The sequence below is a fragment of the Mustela putorius genome, unplaced genomic scaffold (genome assembly GCF_011764305.1).
Source record: "Mustela putorius furo isolate JIRA1106 unplaced genomic scaffold, ASM1176430v1.1 tig00000596_pilon_pilon_pilon, whole genome shotgun sequence".
Classification (NCBI taxonomy): Eukaryota; Metazoa; Chordata; class Mammalia; order Carnivora; family Mustelidae; genus Mustela; species Mustela putorius.
This window is the reverse complement of record NW_025421428.1, coordinates 9,245,368-9,261,856: the sequence shown is the minus strand read 5'-3', so window position 1 is coordinate 9,261,856 and position 16,489 is coordinate 9,245,368. Positions and strand designations below refer to the sequence as shown.

General features: G+C 43.5%; 1 protein-coding gene across 4 annotated transcripts in view; it reads right to left on the bottom strand.

Moving 5' to 3' along the window:
- The window catches only part of STXBP1 (syntaxin binding protein 1), a 73,507-nt gene that overhangs the window by 36,643 nt on the left and 20,375 nt on the right, over positions 1-16,489 (bottom strand). For all 4 annotated transcript variants that reach the window (XM_013058727.2, XM_004757264.2, XM_013058728.2 and 1 more), the window contains exon 2: positions 871-920. In XM_013058727.2, coding sequence (XP_012914181.1) covers positions 871-920 — 50 coding nt within the window. The remainder of the gene's footprint in view (positions 1-870; positions 921-16,489) is intronic.

Below are 16,489 nucleotides of genomic sequence, written 5' to 3'. Positions count from 1 at the left end.
TCAGGTCATGATCCCAGCGTCCTGGGATCGAGTCCCACATCGGGCTCCTTGCTCCGCAGGGAGCCTGCTTCTCCCTCTGACTCTGCCTTCCACTCTGTCTGCCTGTGCTCGCTCTCACTCTCTCTCTTACAAATAAATAAATAAAATCTTTAAAAAAAAAAAATATGTGGGTTCTTGACTGTGGGACAACTTAGGGGCATGAATGATTGGTATAAACCCTCCAATAACACATGGGAAAGTTCAAGTAAAACAGCGTGTTCTCCAAGCCGGTGTAATGCCTGCCCCAGACAACCAAGTGACTTTCTGAATGGAGGACAGCACGCTTTCCCACCTGAAGCGCCCATTCTGATAAAGGAGGACAGAATCAATCTGATTGGCTTGAGGGCTTGCTTCCAGCATTGCTCCCAATGTTCTACGAATGAACAATCTTCCTTCTTTTGTCATATATAGTCACAGATAAATGGGGCTGGACACGATGAGGGCTTTCCACACTGTTGTATGGGCTTCCTAGAGATGCTTTCGGGGCACCAGAGGGACTTTCTACTCTCGTAGCAAGCAGAATGATTTCACCTTCTTCTGCTTTATAGAAGAGCTTCCCGGCAATATTTTGTTGGAATAAAAGAGTTCCACTGCTAAAGTGTCCCACCAATTGCTCTTTAAGAGAAGCTTTATGACCAAGAGATTTCTTCACCAAGACTGCCTAAAATAAGGCAGAAGGTTTACCTCTTTTTGTACTCTCTGGATACAGCAATAGTCTTGATTTCCTATTACACACTCTTCTCCTAACTCTATTTTCTTATATTTTCACCATCGTTATGTTTCCCACAGGAACTCACCTGTTAAGACCACTAACTGTGCTCTTCTACTTACCTTCCACTCCCCCTTCTTCTTCACCTTCTTTATCACATCGTGCATGATCTCTAAAAAAGGAGAGAAAAAAAGAAAGGAAGGGAGAAGGGAAGGAAAGAAGGAAAGGAGAAAAGTAGGGAGGAAAAGAGGGAGGGAGGGAGGAAAATTTAATTCAGTGTTAATGACTTTCAACATCTGCTTATTATCTTAGACTAGGTCATTTACCCCCACAGGCTTTGTTTTCTCTATCATGCAATTCAACCAATCTGCTTACTGAGCCATAATCAAATTACCACAAACTTTTCTTTTTCCTTTATTCTTTAAAAAAAAAAAATAATAATTTTATATATATATATATATATATATATTTTTTTTTTTTTTTTAAAGTAAGTTCAAGGCCCAACGTGGGGCTTGAACTTGTGACCTTAAGATAAAGAATCACATGTTCTACAGACTGAGCTAGCCAGGTGTCCCTCTTCCTGTTCTTTAATTTTGTGATTCTTAAACTTTCTGGTCTCGGGACTTCTTTACACTTTTAAAAATTGAAGACTCCAGGGGCACCTGGGTGGCTCAGTGGGTTAAGCTTCTGCCTTCGGTTCAGGTCCTGATCTCAGGGTCCTGGGACGGAGCCCCTCATCAGGCTCTCCGCTCAGCAGGGAACCTGCTTCCCCCCAACCTCTGCCTGCCTCTCTGCCTACTTGTGATCTCTCTGTCAAATAAATAAATAAAATCTTTTTTTAAAAAAATTGAACACTCCAAAGAATATTTGTTAAGTGGGTAAATATCTATTGATATTTACCATATTAGAAATGAAATTGAGAGAGGCTCTTGGCTGGCTCAGTCAATGGAGTATGTAACTCTTGATCTTAGGGTTGGGAGTTCAAGCCCCACATTGGGTATAGAGTTTACTTAAAAATAAAATCTTAAGGGCACCTGGGTGGCTCAGTTGGTTAAGCATCTGACTCATGATTTCAGCTCAGGTCAAGATCTTAGGGTCCTAGGATCAAGCCCCATGTCAGCCTTTCCACTCACTGGGGAGTCTGCTTCTCTCTCTCTCCCTCTGCCTCTCTCCCTGCTCATGCTCTCTCTGTCTCTAAAATAAATAAATCTTTTAAAAAAAAATCTTTAAAAAATTAAACAGAAATTTTAAAAGTAATCATTAATTCACTTAAAATAAGAAGAACGGTTTCTGGATGGTTCAGTTGGTTAAGCATCTGACTTTTTTTTTTTTAAGATTTTATTTATTTATCTGACAGAGATCACAAGTAGGCAGAGAGAGAGAGGAAGAGAAGCAGGCCTCCTGCTGAGCAGAGAGCCCGATGCGGGGCTCGATCCCAGGACGGATCAGGACCCAAGCTGAAAGCAGAGGCTTTAACCCACTGAGCCACCCAGGTGCCCCAGCATCTGACTTTTTATCTCAGCTCAGATCTTAAGCCTTGAGCCTTTAAAAAAAAAAAAAAAAAAGGTGGGGGGAAAAAAAAAACAACAAGAAACAAGAGGAGAACCTGGCTAGCTCAGATGGTAGAACATGCTGACTCTTGATCTCTGGGTCGTGAGTCAAGCCTTACATTGGCCATAGAACTAACTAACTAACTAAATAAATACCCCATTATATGTTAACATAAATAGCATAAATAGCATTTTAATTAAATGTAATTATATTTTCTACAATAAAACAATTTTCTAGTGAGAGTACTGGCTTTAAAAAAACATTTCTACAACTATCTTTGGCTTCATAAAAGACAGCTGGGTTCTCCTATCTGCTTCTGCAATCTGTTATGAATCATATAGCATCTAGAAAACTCTACCGCGCACTTGTAAGAGAATAAAAGTGAAGAAGGCAAATAACATGTGAGTCCTATTATAAAGACAGTTTTGCTTATGGACTCTCCATGGGATCTCAGATTTTTGAGAACCACTGTCTTAAATTAAATGGCTAAGAGACTATGACAATACCTCAGGCCACACGAACCCCCTCAAGCTCCAAAAACAGATGGGAAGGGCAGTTGTGATGTCTTTCTAACCCTGAGCGCAGCCAAAATCACCATTTTGTTAAGCCACAGTTCCTAGAAATTCCATACCACACACAGGTCTACCCAGCCATGAAGTCTTCACAGGAAATAAAACTTTCACCACTCTTCCTAAATCCAGGTACTATAAAGGCCTAGAAGGACTCAAAGGTAAGCAGATGCCATCAGCAAGTGTGTTTCAAACATTTAGGTCATTCTCTAGGGCATGTTTCTGAATTCTGCTTTTGATCATGTTCAATAATCTGACACGTCATGAAAGTTTCTTAAAATCTTTAAGAACTCAGGGTGCCTGGGTGGCTCAGTAGGTTAAGCGCCTGCCTTCAGTTCAGGTCAGGATCCCAGGGTCCTGGGATTGAGTCCTGTGTCAGGATTCCTGCTGAGCCTGGTTCTCCCTCTCCGTCTGCCCGCACTCCCTGCCACCACCCTCTGCTTGGGCACTCTCTGTCAAATAAATAAATAAAATCTTTAAAAAAAAAAAACTTTAAGAACATTTTACTTGATTATTAAAAAACCACACACTGCAGTAAGTATGGCAATTAGAAAGAAGTATAAACAAGAAAATACCATGTACTACTTGTGTATATTAAAAAACAAAATCAAGAAGAAAGATCACCTGTAATCCTGCCAACTTGAAATACATAATTAACGTTTTAGTTTATTTCCTGCTAGCTTTTTCCATGCAACTCTACGTAGTTAAGATCATACTGTATATATAATTTTGTATGATGCTTTTTTTCATGAATAAGCTCATTTTCCTCATGTGAATAAAAATGCTTCCTGATATTAAATGCCTGCATACCAGACCCTAGTTTAGTCAACAACTTCCCCAATAGTCATTCAGATTATTTCCCAGATTTCAAGTGTGGTGAAAAATCAGGAACAAATACATCCAACGATAGAGTAGTACTTAAGTCAATTAGGTTATGTTAATATAATGGAATACCACGTACTCATTAGAAATAATGATATAGTAACATAATCTATTCATTCATTCACTCGCTCATTCCATAACTACGGTTTACCAGTCAGTGGACCAGGCACCAGGAACGAAACACAGAAGACGTGGTGCAGCTCCCACAGAGCCGAGAGCCTGGTGGACCAGAGGTTGAATCAAGGGCAGTCTCAGCTTCCCATAAGTGCTCTCCAAGGTGAATAAACAAAGGCTATGACAGAAATAAAAACGGTGTGGACAGCTCCCTTCGTGGGAGGACCAGCTAAGGCTTCTCTGAGGAAGTGAACAGCATAAGGAAGATGCCAGCCATGCAAAGGCTGGAAAGGAGAAGGAGAGGCACAAAGGCTTGGGCTGGACAAAGAGCTGGGCATCGTCTTGGAACTGGAGATCATTATAAGCTGAGGTTAGAGGCCAGGTCATTTAGGGCCTTGATAGGGAGTATGATTTTATCTAAAGGGCACTGGAATGCCACTGAAGGCAGGGACATGATCTGAGGGGAGATTGGAGGGGATGAGAACAGAAGCAGGGCGTAGAGCGAGGAGGCCTCTGCAATCAGGGAAAAAAAAAATCAGCACAATTGGTGGTAGGGGTCATGGTGAGAAGTGGATTGATTTGATACATATTTTGGAAGTAAAACCAACAGGGCTCAATCTGAGGGTTTTTTTTTTTTTTTAAAGATTTTATTTATTTATTTGACAGAGATCACAAGCAGGCAGAGAGGCAGGCAGAGAGAGAAAGGAGGAAGCAGGCTCCCCGCTGAGCAGAGAGCCCCATTCGGGGCTCTATCCCAGGACACTGGGATCATGACCTGAGCTGAAGGCAGAGGCTTTAACCACTGAGCCACCCAGGTACCCCATCAATTGGAGGGTTTTGAAGGGGTGGGGGGTGGGAGGTTGGGGGAACCAGGTGGTGGGTATTAGAGAGGGCACAGATTGCATGGAGCACTGGGTGTGGTGTAAAAACAATGAATACTGTTACGCTGAAAAGAAATAAAAATTTAAAAAAAAAAAAAAAAACCAACAGGGCTAGCTACTGAATTGGATAGGAGCCCTGGGGTGGGGAAGAGATATAGATAACTCCTGGGTTTTTGGCTCAAGCAAAGAAATTGATAGAGAGAGAGACACAGTGAGAGAGGGAACACAAGCAGGGGGAGTGGGAGAGGGAGAAGCAGGCTTCCCACTGAGCAGGGAGCCTGAAGTGAGGCTCCACTCCATCCCAGGACCCTGGGATCATGACCTGAGCCAAAGGCAGCCACTTAACGACTGAGCCACCAGGAGCCCCACTGCGTGTTTTTAATTAAAGATTGAGATGGCTGAGAGACATCTGAGGGGGGGGGGGGGAGAGAGCACGTCGTTGGAGCTTAGAAGAGTGACCTCAGGTAGAGGTAAAAATGTGGACTCCAATCCTTCCTGTCTACGTACTTCCATTCCAAAATTCTTGGGAGCTATATTTGTCGTGGGTATTGTTAACAGCCAATTCTAATGCTGCCCTACATTTTTCTAATCCAATACCGAAAAGGAAACAAGGATTAGAGCCCATTTTAGCATTAAGAATCAAGTAGCTTGGGCTACTTCCCCACAAATAATCCCCGGCAATCACATTTCTTCTCTCTTATAAGTCCTCTTTGTGCGGAAAGAAAGTCTTCTGAGGCTGGTCCAACCAGCAGTCTTATACTGCACACCAAACTGTGTATATAAACAGCCACAACGTCCACTCTAATGCCCGGCTAGTCTATACAGATGGAACAGAAGACTCGAGGGCAGCTTCAAGTTCTCCATAATCGTGAGGACCACAGCCCTGGTGGATTCCCTCGTGAGAAGGGGCTCAACAAGAAGGTTCCTTCTCAGCCGCATTCTCTAGGTCCTGGCTGACTCCCAAACTCAACAAATCCCTCCCACGCCCTGAGAAAAATAGCAGGTAGCTAAGATTACCCAGGACATCTTCACATGCACCCACTATACCAAGTCGAGTCCTAAAGGACAGGCTCCAGGGATAGGTGCAAACTCATCCCCCCTTGCGATGCACTGTCCTGACAGCCTCTGTACCCAGGACTGTCTTTATGCAGTGACGTGTGTCAGGACACCTAAGCCCCTGGCACACCGAGACATCTGAAATAGCGTGACTAATATTAGATGGGCTAGAAGCTTGGGGGAAATGTGAGCAGCACCAAAGTCCTTAAAATCCCCCCTTAAGTAGGGTATTCAAATACGCTAGTGCTCTGCGCGGACCAGGCGCACTGGAGTCCCATGCCGTCAGATGGGAGGAGGTGTCTCCGTTCTACAAAACAGTCTAAGGGGGTCTAAACACAAGCCACAAATGCCCTCCTCTTTACCAATCCAAAGTACAGGGAACTTCCACATTTGTTCTGGCTTAATAGTGGGGAGTTCTTCTAAAAGACACCCTCTTGAATACAAGGTAGTTACTCAAGGAAATGTCACCCCCACCCCTCATGATATAAAAAAAAAAAAAAAAAAAAGTGTCACGGGAAGCACTAAAGTTAGACCAGGGAAAATCCATGTTTAGGCATTTGCTGACTATGAACTTGGGCAAGTTTAAAATGTTTCAAGCTTGGAGCATCTGTGTGGCTCAGTCAGGTAAGCATCTGCCTTCGGCTCAGGTCATGATCCCTGGGGTCCTGGGATCGAGCCCCGCTCAGTGGGGAGTCTGCTTCTGCCTCTGCTTCTGCTCTTTTTTAAATAAATAAATAAAATCTTTTAAATTTAAATTTTAATTTTGCAAATAAGAAAACTAAAGCTTAAAACAGTTTTTAAATAAATAAATAAAATCTTTTAAAAACTGTTTTAAGCTTTAGTTTTCTTATTTGCAAAATTAAAATTATAATACCCCTATGACCTGTTATAAAGATTAATGAGATACAATGCTTAGTGCCTGGCATTCCACCAGAGAAACCTATTGTAATGTCACTGTAAAATACGTTATTCATACAGACAAGGAATTACTTCCTTATGAAAATTATGACACATCACTTCCACCAATCAAGATTTTTAATAGAACGTGAAAACCTATTAAGAAGAAATACACGGTGCCTTAGTGACTCAGTGGGTTAAGCCTCTGCCTTCAGCTTGGGTCATGATCTCAGGGTCCCGGGTTCCAGCCCCGCATTGGGCTCTCTGCTCAGTGGGGAGCCTGCTTCCCCCCACCCCGCCTTCCTCTCTGCCTACTTGCAATCTCTCTCTCACTCTCTGTCAAATAAATAAATAAATAATCCTAAAAAATATATATATATATATATATATTCAAACTACAGTTTTTTTTTTAAGATTTTATTTATTTATTTGACAGAGAGAAATCACAAGTAGATGGAGAGGCAGGCAGAGAGAGAGAGGGAAGCAGGCTCCCCGCTGAGCAGAGAGCCCGATGCAGAACTCGATCCCAGGACCCTGAGATCATGACCTGAGCCGAAGGCAGCGGCTTAACCCACTGAGCCACCCAGGCGCCCCAAACTACAGTTTTTAAATAATCACAAAAATATTAGGTATCAATCTCCACAGTAGTATTACACCCAAAACTTCAAAGCTTCTTTGACCCCCAACACACGTGTATACGTTTTGAAGTAATGGCACGAATGTGTGAATGTATACAATATAAATCTTAAATGATACAAAATTGAACAGAAGATTCCTTCTATGTTGTCTGAGGAGACCTTTGTTTGTCTAGGAAGAGATGCATTAAAACCAAAGCACAAATGGGCACTGAACACAGACACACAGGACTATATTTTTAAATTGCTATGACTTAACGTTCTGCAAATTCGCTTAGACAAGAACACAAGATGATGTGTAAAATTGGTAAGGAGAATGGAGAGTACCTGCCTGCAGCAGTCATGGGGATCCCACTAAAACCCTTATGAAAGAACCAGCAGGACTTCTATGGGGTGACCAGAACCGGACTCCAGGAAGACAGCTCTGCTGCTTAACACTGCGTACCGGGCTGTGATCTCACCCCTCTCGACTCTGCCGGCGGCTGGCGATTCTGCTCTCAAGCTACAAGAAGTCTATTCCTCTTTGCCCGGCAGCACTTCAAATACCTGAAGACCACAACCACACGTCTCGTTGTCTTGTTCTGGGCTGGAGTCTCCTTGTTAAATAATGACACCTCCCAGGTGAAATGAGTTTAGGGCTAAACAACACATGAGAAAATAGTCCAAATACTTGAAAACAAGACTTCTAAGTCCTGTCAAGGATCTTCCCCAGAGGGGCGACTGGGTGGCTCAGTCGGTTAAGCGGCTACCTCTAGCTCAGGTCATGATCCCAGGAGCCTGGGATTGAGCCCCCCCCCCCCCCGCATCTAGGTCTCTGCTAAGTGGGGGGTCTGCTTCTTCCTTTCTCTCTCTTTCTGCCTTTCCCCCTGCTTGTGCTAGCACACGCGCAATCTCTCTCTCTCTCTCAAATAAACACAAAGTTTAAAAAAAAAAAAAAAAGATCCTCCCTTAGAAATATCTATTTATACATAGACTATTGGTAACCTAGCTACAAACCATTTACCATTTTGTCTTTACATAGTTCTTCGTAATACAGAAGTAGCACATTTTTGTTGAAAAATTCAAATAGATGTATAAATACAAAATGAAATTCTCCTCCTTACTCCCACTCTTGAGGGGAAACAACCACGAATAAGTCTAGTGGGCACACTTACAGATCCTTTTCTATGCATATACAAGTATACATAAGAATGTATGCACATACACTCGCGGCTCCCTGGTTGAGGCCTGGGGAGGTGAAGGAATTTTTCATAATTCTCCTTTAGTGCTTAAGAATCCTTACGTTGGAAAGAACCTTAGAGATCACTTAAGATCAGAGTCTAGGTCTCATTTTGGGACTGAGATACTCCTTGCAAAACAGAGCCATCTGGAGTGGGCAAGGCCACTACATGGTCACTCCACAGTGAGCAGAAATGGGTCTCTGGATCCCCATACAAATGTTCTTCCCATGACATGGGCTCTGGCATGGACTGGACTCTGAAATTGAAGCAGGGTGTGCTTTTCTGTTTCATTTCAATGATCACCTTGACACAGTAAAGTGATTGAGTTTTGGAGCCAGATCCTCCACTTACCAGCTGTGACCTTGGGCAAATCATTCGATCTGTGTCAGTCTTCCTACCTGTGAAATGGGAATGGCCACACATGCTCCATAGAGTTATTGTGGGGATTACATGAGTTCATGTGTTTAAAGCATTAGTTCAGTACTTATCCATGCTGGTTATCACCATCACCATCATCCTCTATTTCAAATGGTATCTGACTTCTAGGATGGAAGAAACCAATGATTTCCAATTGGCTTCTTATTGCTCTCCATGGAGTTTGTGACATCTCCTGTTTTCCAGTTTGTTTCTCTGAATACAAATTCTTTCATCCATTCAACAGTGATGACTTGTGGAACACCTGCTCTAAGTCAGACCTTTCCCAACACTGCAAAGACCACAGGGAACAAGCTAAACAAGATATCTGCTCTTAGGTTGCTTACACCTGCTTGGAGGGCAGAGACAGCCAACAGACACTAGGAAGTACATAAGGCAGCTCTAGAGAGTGATATGTGCTCACAGGAAATTAAAAAGGTTAATCAGTAAGAATGAGATGGGGGTTTGGAAGAAGGTCCCCTGAGGAGGTGACCAGGAGGACCAACACTGTGTCATTTTGAAGGGAACGGTTTTCTAGGCATAGGAAGAGCAGGTGCAGGATCCAGAGGGGTACAGGCCAGGAATAAAGAGAAAGCAGTGTGGGGAGACCCAGCAAGTTCAGTGAGAAAAAAATGGTGGAGGTTGCACTCCGACAGGTCGCTCCAGGGTCTCACCTGCTCAGTAAAGCAGTAACTCCTTCCTGAAGACTCCACAAGTCATACATAGTATTCTGCTCCCGGAACACTAAGCCTCATTCATTCACCTTCAAAGATGACAACTCCCTCCCATCCCTGCGCCCTCAACTGCCACCCCGTCTCTGGCATCTGGCATTAAATAATGATCTAACAAATGTCTATAGAATGAATGAATCCCTGAGTGACATTGCTGAGCAGGGCTTGCCGGGAGTGAAATGAGCAGTTCTGTTCATAGTGTATCTCATGACCGAGTAAGGTGACTCTACCCAGGAGCTCGCTGCAACCACTTACACACCCCCTCCCAGGGCTACCACTCTCCTGACACCTCCTAAGATTCAGAACTCCCAGTTCAAAGATGACACCAGAAAAAAAAAAAAAAATCTCAGGGACATTTTCACAGTGACTGCTAGGGAGAGAGAACTCTCTATTCTTGAGGAACATGAGAAGTAAACTATGGCTATTCTGGCTAGCTCCAAGTTTGCAAGCCAGAAAGATCTAGAAATGGTCCTCCTGTAACTCTCCTCACTCAAATGAAGTGAGGAGTGTGGGTATTATGTGAATGTACAGATACAAATGCTCAAATTCAAAGTTTCTGCTATCTTAGCATTTCTCTACTAATTTTTAAAAATTTTTTATAATTTATTTGAGTTTTCATAGTTTCCCCAACTTTTGAGTTAAGCCAGGGAGATAGCATTAAGAGCTAATGATAGTCTTTTTTTTTTTTTTTTAGATTTTATTTGACAGAGAGAGACAGCTAGAGCAGGAACACAAGCAGGGGGAGTGGGAAAGGGAGAAGCAGGCTTCCCGCTGAGCAGGGAGCCTGATGTGTGGCTTGATCCCTGGGATCACGACCTGAGCCGAAGGCGCGCCCAACGACTGAGCCACCCAGGCGCCCCAACTATTAATTTTTAACCAGTGTCTGAGATATCACAAAAAAGCCAAAATACTTTCAAAAGCTCATATTCAAGAAAAAGCTCCATCAGGGCCACCTGGGTGGCTCAGTCGGTTAAGAGTCTACCTTTGGCTTGGGTCATGATCCCAGGGTCCTGGGATCAAGCACTAACTTAAGCTCCTTGCTCAGTGGGGAGCCTGCTTCTCCCTTCCCCTCTACCCCTCCCCCTGCTTGGGCTTGTGCTCTCTCTGTCTGTCAAATAAGTAAAAATAAAGCCTTCTAAGAAAAACCTCAATCAATAATGCAGTCTTAATTTTTAAAAAGTGCCCACAATAGTAGTAGCATCTAACATTTACTGAAGTTACTATACATTTTACATGAATCACCTCATTTAAAGCTCACTGTGACCCCCCAAGACTAAGTATTATAATCATTCCCATTTTATTCTATTTTTAAAATACATGTTATTTATTTATTTGAGAGAGAGACAGAGATAGTGAGAAAGAGCACAAGTAGGGAGGAGAGGGAGAAGCAGGCTATCGCTAAGCAGGGAACCTAATGTGGGGCTTGATCCCAGGACCCCAAGATTATGACTTAAGCCAAAGGCAGATGCTTCACTGACTGAGCTACCCTAGGCGCCCCTAACCACTGTCATTTTACGAAGAAAGAAACTGAGGAGGCACCTGGGTGGCTCAGTCGTTAAGCGTCTGCCTTCAGCTCAGGTTGTGATTCTAGGGTCCGGAGATCGAGCCCCACATTGGGCTCCCTGCTCTGTGGGAAGGCTGCTTCTTCCTCTCTCTCCCACTCCCCCTGCTTGTGTCCCCTTTCTCATTGTCTCTCTCTCTGCCAAATAAATTAAATAAAATCTTAAAAAAAAAATGAAGAAGGAAACTGAGGCCAAGAGAAGTGTCTAGCACCTGCACTATGAAATGCGCAGAAGCATAGGAAGCCTATGGAGAATATGTTTTATAAAGATTAGCATTTCTCGGGATGCCTGGGTGGCTCAGTTGGTTAAGCAGCTGCCTTCGGCTCAGGTCATGATCCCAGCGTCCTGGGATCGAGTCCCACATCAGGGCTCCTTGCCCCGCAGGGAGCCTGCTTCTCCCTCTGACTCTGCCTTCCACTGTGTCTGCCTGTGCCCGTTCTCACTCGCTCTCTCTCGGACAAATAAATAAATAAAATCTTTAAAAAAAAAAAAAAGATTAGCATTTCTCTTTTATTAGATTTTTCTAAATATTAAAAAATTAAAAATTTAAAAAAAAATTTTAAAAAGTGGAAACAACCCAAATGTCCATCACCCAATGAATAGATAGATAAATGTGGCATATCCAGACAATGGAATATTCAGCTATAAAAAGGACTTAAGTGCTGATAATTGCTACAACATGGATCAATCTTTAAAACATGCTAAGTCGGGGGGCACCTGGGTGACTCAGTGGGTTAAAGCCTCTGCCTTCAGCTCAGGTCATGATCCCAGGGTCCTGGGATCGAGCCCAGCATCAGGCTCTCTGCTCTGCGGAGAGCCTGCTTCCCTCTCTCTGACTGCCTCCCTGCCTGCTTGTGATCTCTCTGTCAAATAAATAAATAAAATCTTAAAACAAACAAAACATACTAAGTCAAAGAAGCCAATCACAATGGACCACAAATCCAGTGAATTCCATTCATACAAAATGTCCACAATTGGCAAATCCATAGATATAGAAAGTAGATTGGTCATTAGTTTCCTTGGGCAGGGGAATGGAAGAGTTGGGAGTGATGTAAAGGGAGTATGAAGCTCCTTTGGGGGGTAATGAAAATGTCATGTCCTAAATTTGACTATGACAACGGATGCATGATTCTGTGAATATACTAAAAGTCACTGAAATGTACACTTTAAATGGGCAAATGGTTCGGTGTGTGATTAATATCTCAAGAAGGCTGTTTTTAAAAAGTCATCAAGGGCCCCTGGTTGGCTCCATTAGCTAAGTGGCTGCCTTTGGCTCAGGTCATGATCCTAGGGTCCTGGGATTAAGCCCTGCATCGGACTCCCTGTTCAGCAAGAAGTCTGCTTCTCCCTCTCCCTCTGCCCTTCCCCCTGTTTGGGTGTGCGCACGTGTGCTCTCTCTCTCTGAAATAAAAAAAATACAATCTTAAAAAAAATTATACACACACACATATATATAGTCACCAGAGACGGGCACCTGGGTGGTACAGTTGGTTGGGTGACTGACTCCTGGTTTCTGCTCAGATCATGATCTCAAAATCTGGAGACTGAGCCCCGCATCCAGCTCTACGCTCAGCATGGAGTCTACTTAGAGTGTCTCCCTCTCCCTCTGCTCCTCTCCCTGCTCACATGTACATGCTCCACCTCCCTCAAATAAATATTAAAAAAAAAAAAAAGTCATCAGAGAATCTTAGATGAAAATTTCAAACTCAAAAAACAAATGCCATTTTGTTTATTATGGAATTGTTTCATAGTGTCTTCATCTAAAGACAGGTACCCCCAGCTCACTCCTGTAAAACATCAGTTACCTAAAATTATAATTTCCTATAATTTTGGTTTTTTTTTAAAGATTTTATTTATTTATTTGACAGAGAGAGACACAGAGAGAGAGGGAACACAAGCAGGAGGAGTGGGAGAGGGAGAAGCAGGCTTTCCCACCGAGCAGGGAGCCCGATGTGGGGCTCGATCCCAGGACCCCGGGATCATGACCTGAGCCGAAGGCAGATGCTTAACGAGTGAGCCACCCAGGTGCCCCAATTTCCTATAATTTTGTATCTGATCTGTACCTTGTGAAAGTGGGAGACCAAAATAGAGGTCACAAATTGTCAGCCATGGGGCAATGACGAGGTACCACTCCCTGTAACTGTTCAATGGTAACTGCCTAACCTGCGCATGTTCCCGTTTAGGTTTACTTTCGGGAGGTGGGGAGTGGGAGGGAAAGGAGAGGTCGATTGTTGGAGTGGTCACAAGCTCTAGAACATTCAGAGACTGGTGAACAATGATTTGATTACGTTGCCCTTGTACGCACACCCACAGATTACATAAGGCTCAGATGCCCAGCATTATGACATCCAGCACTTGGGCTGCTGCCAGCATCTGAAAGGAGAGCAGGATAAATAAATGCCTGACATTCGGGAGACCAAATCCTAACCTCAGGCCCATAAAGATGCCAGATGGAGTTACAGGAAGGACTAGTCACTGTCTCTCTTACAGGAGAGTCTCATTTTCCATCTAATTTTCCCCACTCTGCTTCCTAAGGTTTAGAGCCAAAGGTTAAGGAGCTAGACAGTCTCTAAAGCAAAGCCTCGCAGACCTTGGAATTTTGATTAGTAGAACGGAAATCTCAAAGTGAGGACAAAACGAGATTAGAAATAGGAGCTCCCGATAGCACTTCAGATGCAGTCACCTCGCCTCAGCTCCAAAGAAGCTATTTTCGGGGCTCCTGGGTGGTTCAGTTGGTTAAGCAACTGCCTTCGGCTCAGGTCATGATGCTAGGGTACTGGGGTTGAGCCCCATGTCAGGCTCCTTGCTTCTGCCTCTCCCTCTGCCTCCTACTCTGCCTGCTCATGCGCTCTCTCTCTCTCTCTTAAATAAATAAATAAATAAATAAGAAATTATTTTCTTCTTCCTAAGGTTGCTTTCCACGTAATATCCCCTGGATTAAAGGAGCTGTGAAATCACCAAATACACACAAATAGGAAAATCAATTAAAAATGGAAACTGAAACAATTTCTATTTCTTAAAATCAATGGCTTGCAGTAAATACTATTTAGTTATATTAATGTTTTGCACAAAAAGACCAAGACACAAAATGGTGAAAGGGAGATTAATATTCTAGGATAGACAGCACTACTATTACCTCTGAAGCATTGCTGAATAAGACATTTTTAAAAGGACTCAAGAATGAGGGTCATTTTTATACAAGACAGTGATACTACCATGCAGTTATTGGGGAAGCATTTTGCATTGGCTAAAGGGAAAAAAAGGAAGGAAGGAAAGAAAAAGACAGAGAGCGGAAGGAAGGGAGGGAGAGAGGGAGAGAAAGAAAGGAAAGAAAGAAAGAGAGGGAGGGAGGGAGGGAAAGCAAGCAAGCAAGAAGAAAACACTGCCCAACCGCAGACCTTATCTGTTAATGTCCTATTTGGTCTGACGGCCTGTGTCTGTTTTTCTGCAAAAAGCTTGTCCTCAGGGCACCTGGGTGGCTCAGAGAGTTAAGCATCTGACTCTTGGTTTTGGCTCAGGTCCTGATCTCAGGGTCATGAGACAGAGCCCCATGTCAGGCTCCATACTGAGTGCGGAGTCTGCTTAAGTTTCTTTGCCTCTACCCCGCCCTGCCCACCCCATCAAATAAATAAATAAATAAATAAATCTCTCTCTCTCTCACACACACACACACACACACACACACACACACACACTAAAAAAAACAAAACCAGGGGCGCCTGGGTGGCTCAGTGGGTTAAGCCGCTGCCTTCGGCTCAGGTCATGATCTCAGGATCCTGGGATAGAGTCCCACATCGGGCTCTCTGCTCGGCAGAGAGCCTGCTTCCCTCTCTCTCTCTCTCTCTGCCAGCCTCTCTACCTACCTGTGATTTCTCTCTGTCAAATAAATAAATAAAATCTTAAAAAAAAAAAAAAAAATAACAGGTTGTCCTCCTCCTAGTACAGACTATGAGGCCTGCAGTAATTACTCCTTGAATTGCAAGACCTAGAACAGGTCTAGCTTGATCTTGGCAAGAACACAAGATGTGGCCAGTATCTTAAATTTGTAGGTGCAGGATTTAATGGCTTCAAATCTCATTTCCTGACTTAGGTGGGAGTTTTCCTCTCATTAAGTACTAACAATTAGAGAAAATACACTTTGGAAAAAGGGAGAAAGACTGGGATGTTTCATATAATCCCAGAAACCCAGAACAGACAAAAGATCCAGCCCTGTGGTTTTCAGTGGGGGAGTGATTATGACCCCCCAGGCAGGACATTCAGCAACATCTGGAGACATTTCTGACTGCTATTACTGGAGGATGCTACAGGCATCCGGTGGGGAGAGGTCAGGGATGCTGTCAAACATCCTCCAAAGCACAGGATCATATAGCCCAAAATGTCAATAGTGCTAAGGCTGAGAAACCCTGATCCAGTCCATTATAAAGAAAATGAATCCAGGGGCGCCTAGGTGGCTCAGTCGTTAAGCATCTGCCTTCAGGTCAGGTCATAATCCCAGGGTCCTAGGATTGAGCCCTACATCAAGCTTCCTGTTTGGCAGGAAGCCTGCTTCTCCCTCTCCCACTCCCCCTGCTTGTGTTCCATCTCTCGCTATGTCTCTCTCAAGCAGATAAATAAAATCTTAAAAAAAAAAAAAATCCAAGAGCGATAAGTGACTTGTCTGTGAGAGTGGTGGTAGGAATTATCTTATTTTCAAATCCAAGATTCTCACTAGCCCAATCTGTTCTAAGACTTAACCTGCTTCGGATAGTCAGGTTTAAGATGTTAAAAAATACTTAATCTTACACAGCATGGCAAGGCCGCAAGCTCAAGCTCCTTCTGAAACCAACAATTCAACTATTGTAGAGGTGTCAAACTGATGGGAGACAAAAGTCTCAGGGAAGATTCCAGAAGAAGGAAATGCTTCTCCCATAACCACTCCCAGACCCCAACACATAAAAAGGTCTAATTCCAGGAGGGCTGCTTCCTTTTCCCAAAACCATGTAACTGGTTACAATATATACCAGGAAAAGAAAACATCCTCCAGGGGCTTGGGCCCAGGATCAAACACAGGAAGAAGCTGGAGCTCCAGGAAGAAAGACTGAACATCCAGAAGCAGCTGATTTGGCACCAACTTTCACTGAATATGCAGGGTGGGTGCTTTCCTCAAGCCTGTCTTCTAGACCACATAGAACAGATGCTGCTGCTTACTACAACTTAGAGTTGGTTTGTTGTCCTCTCAGCAAGAAAGGG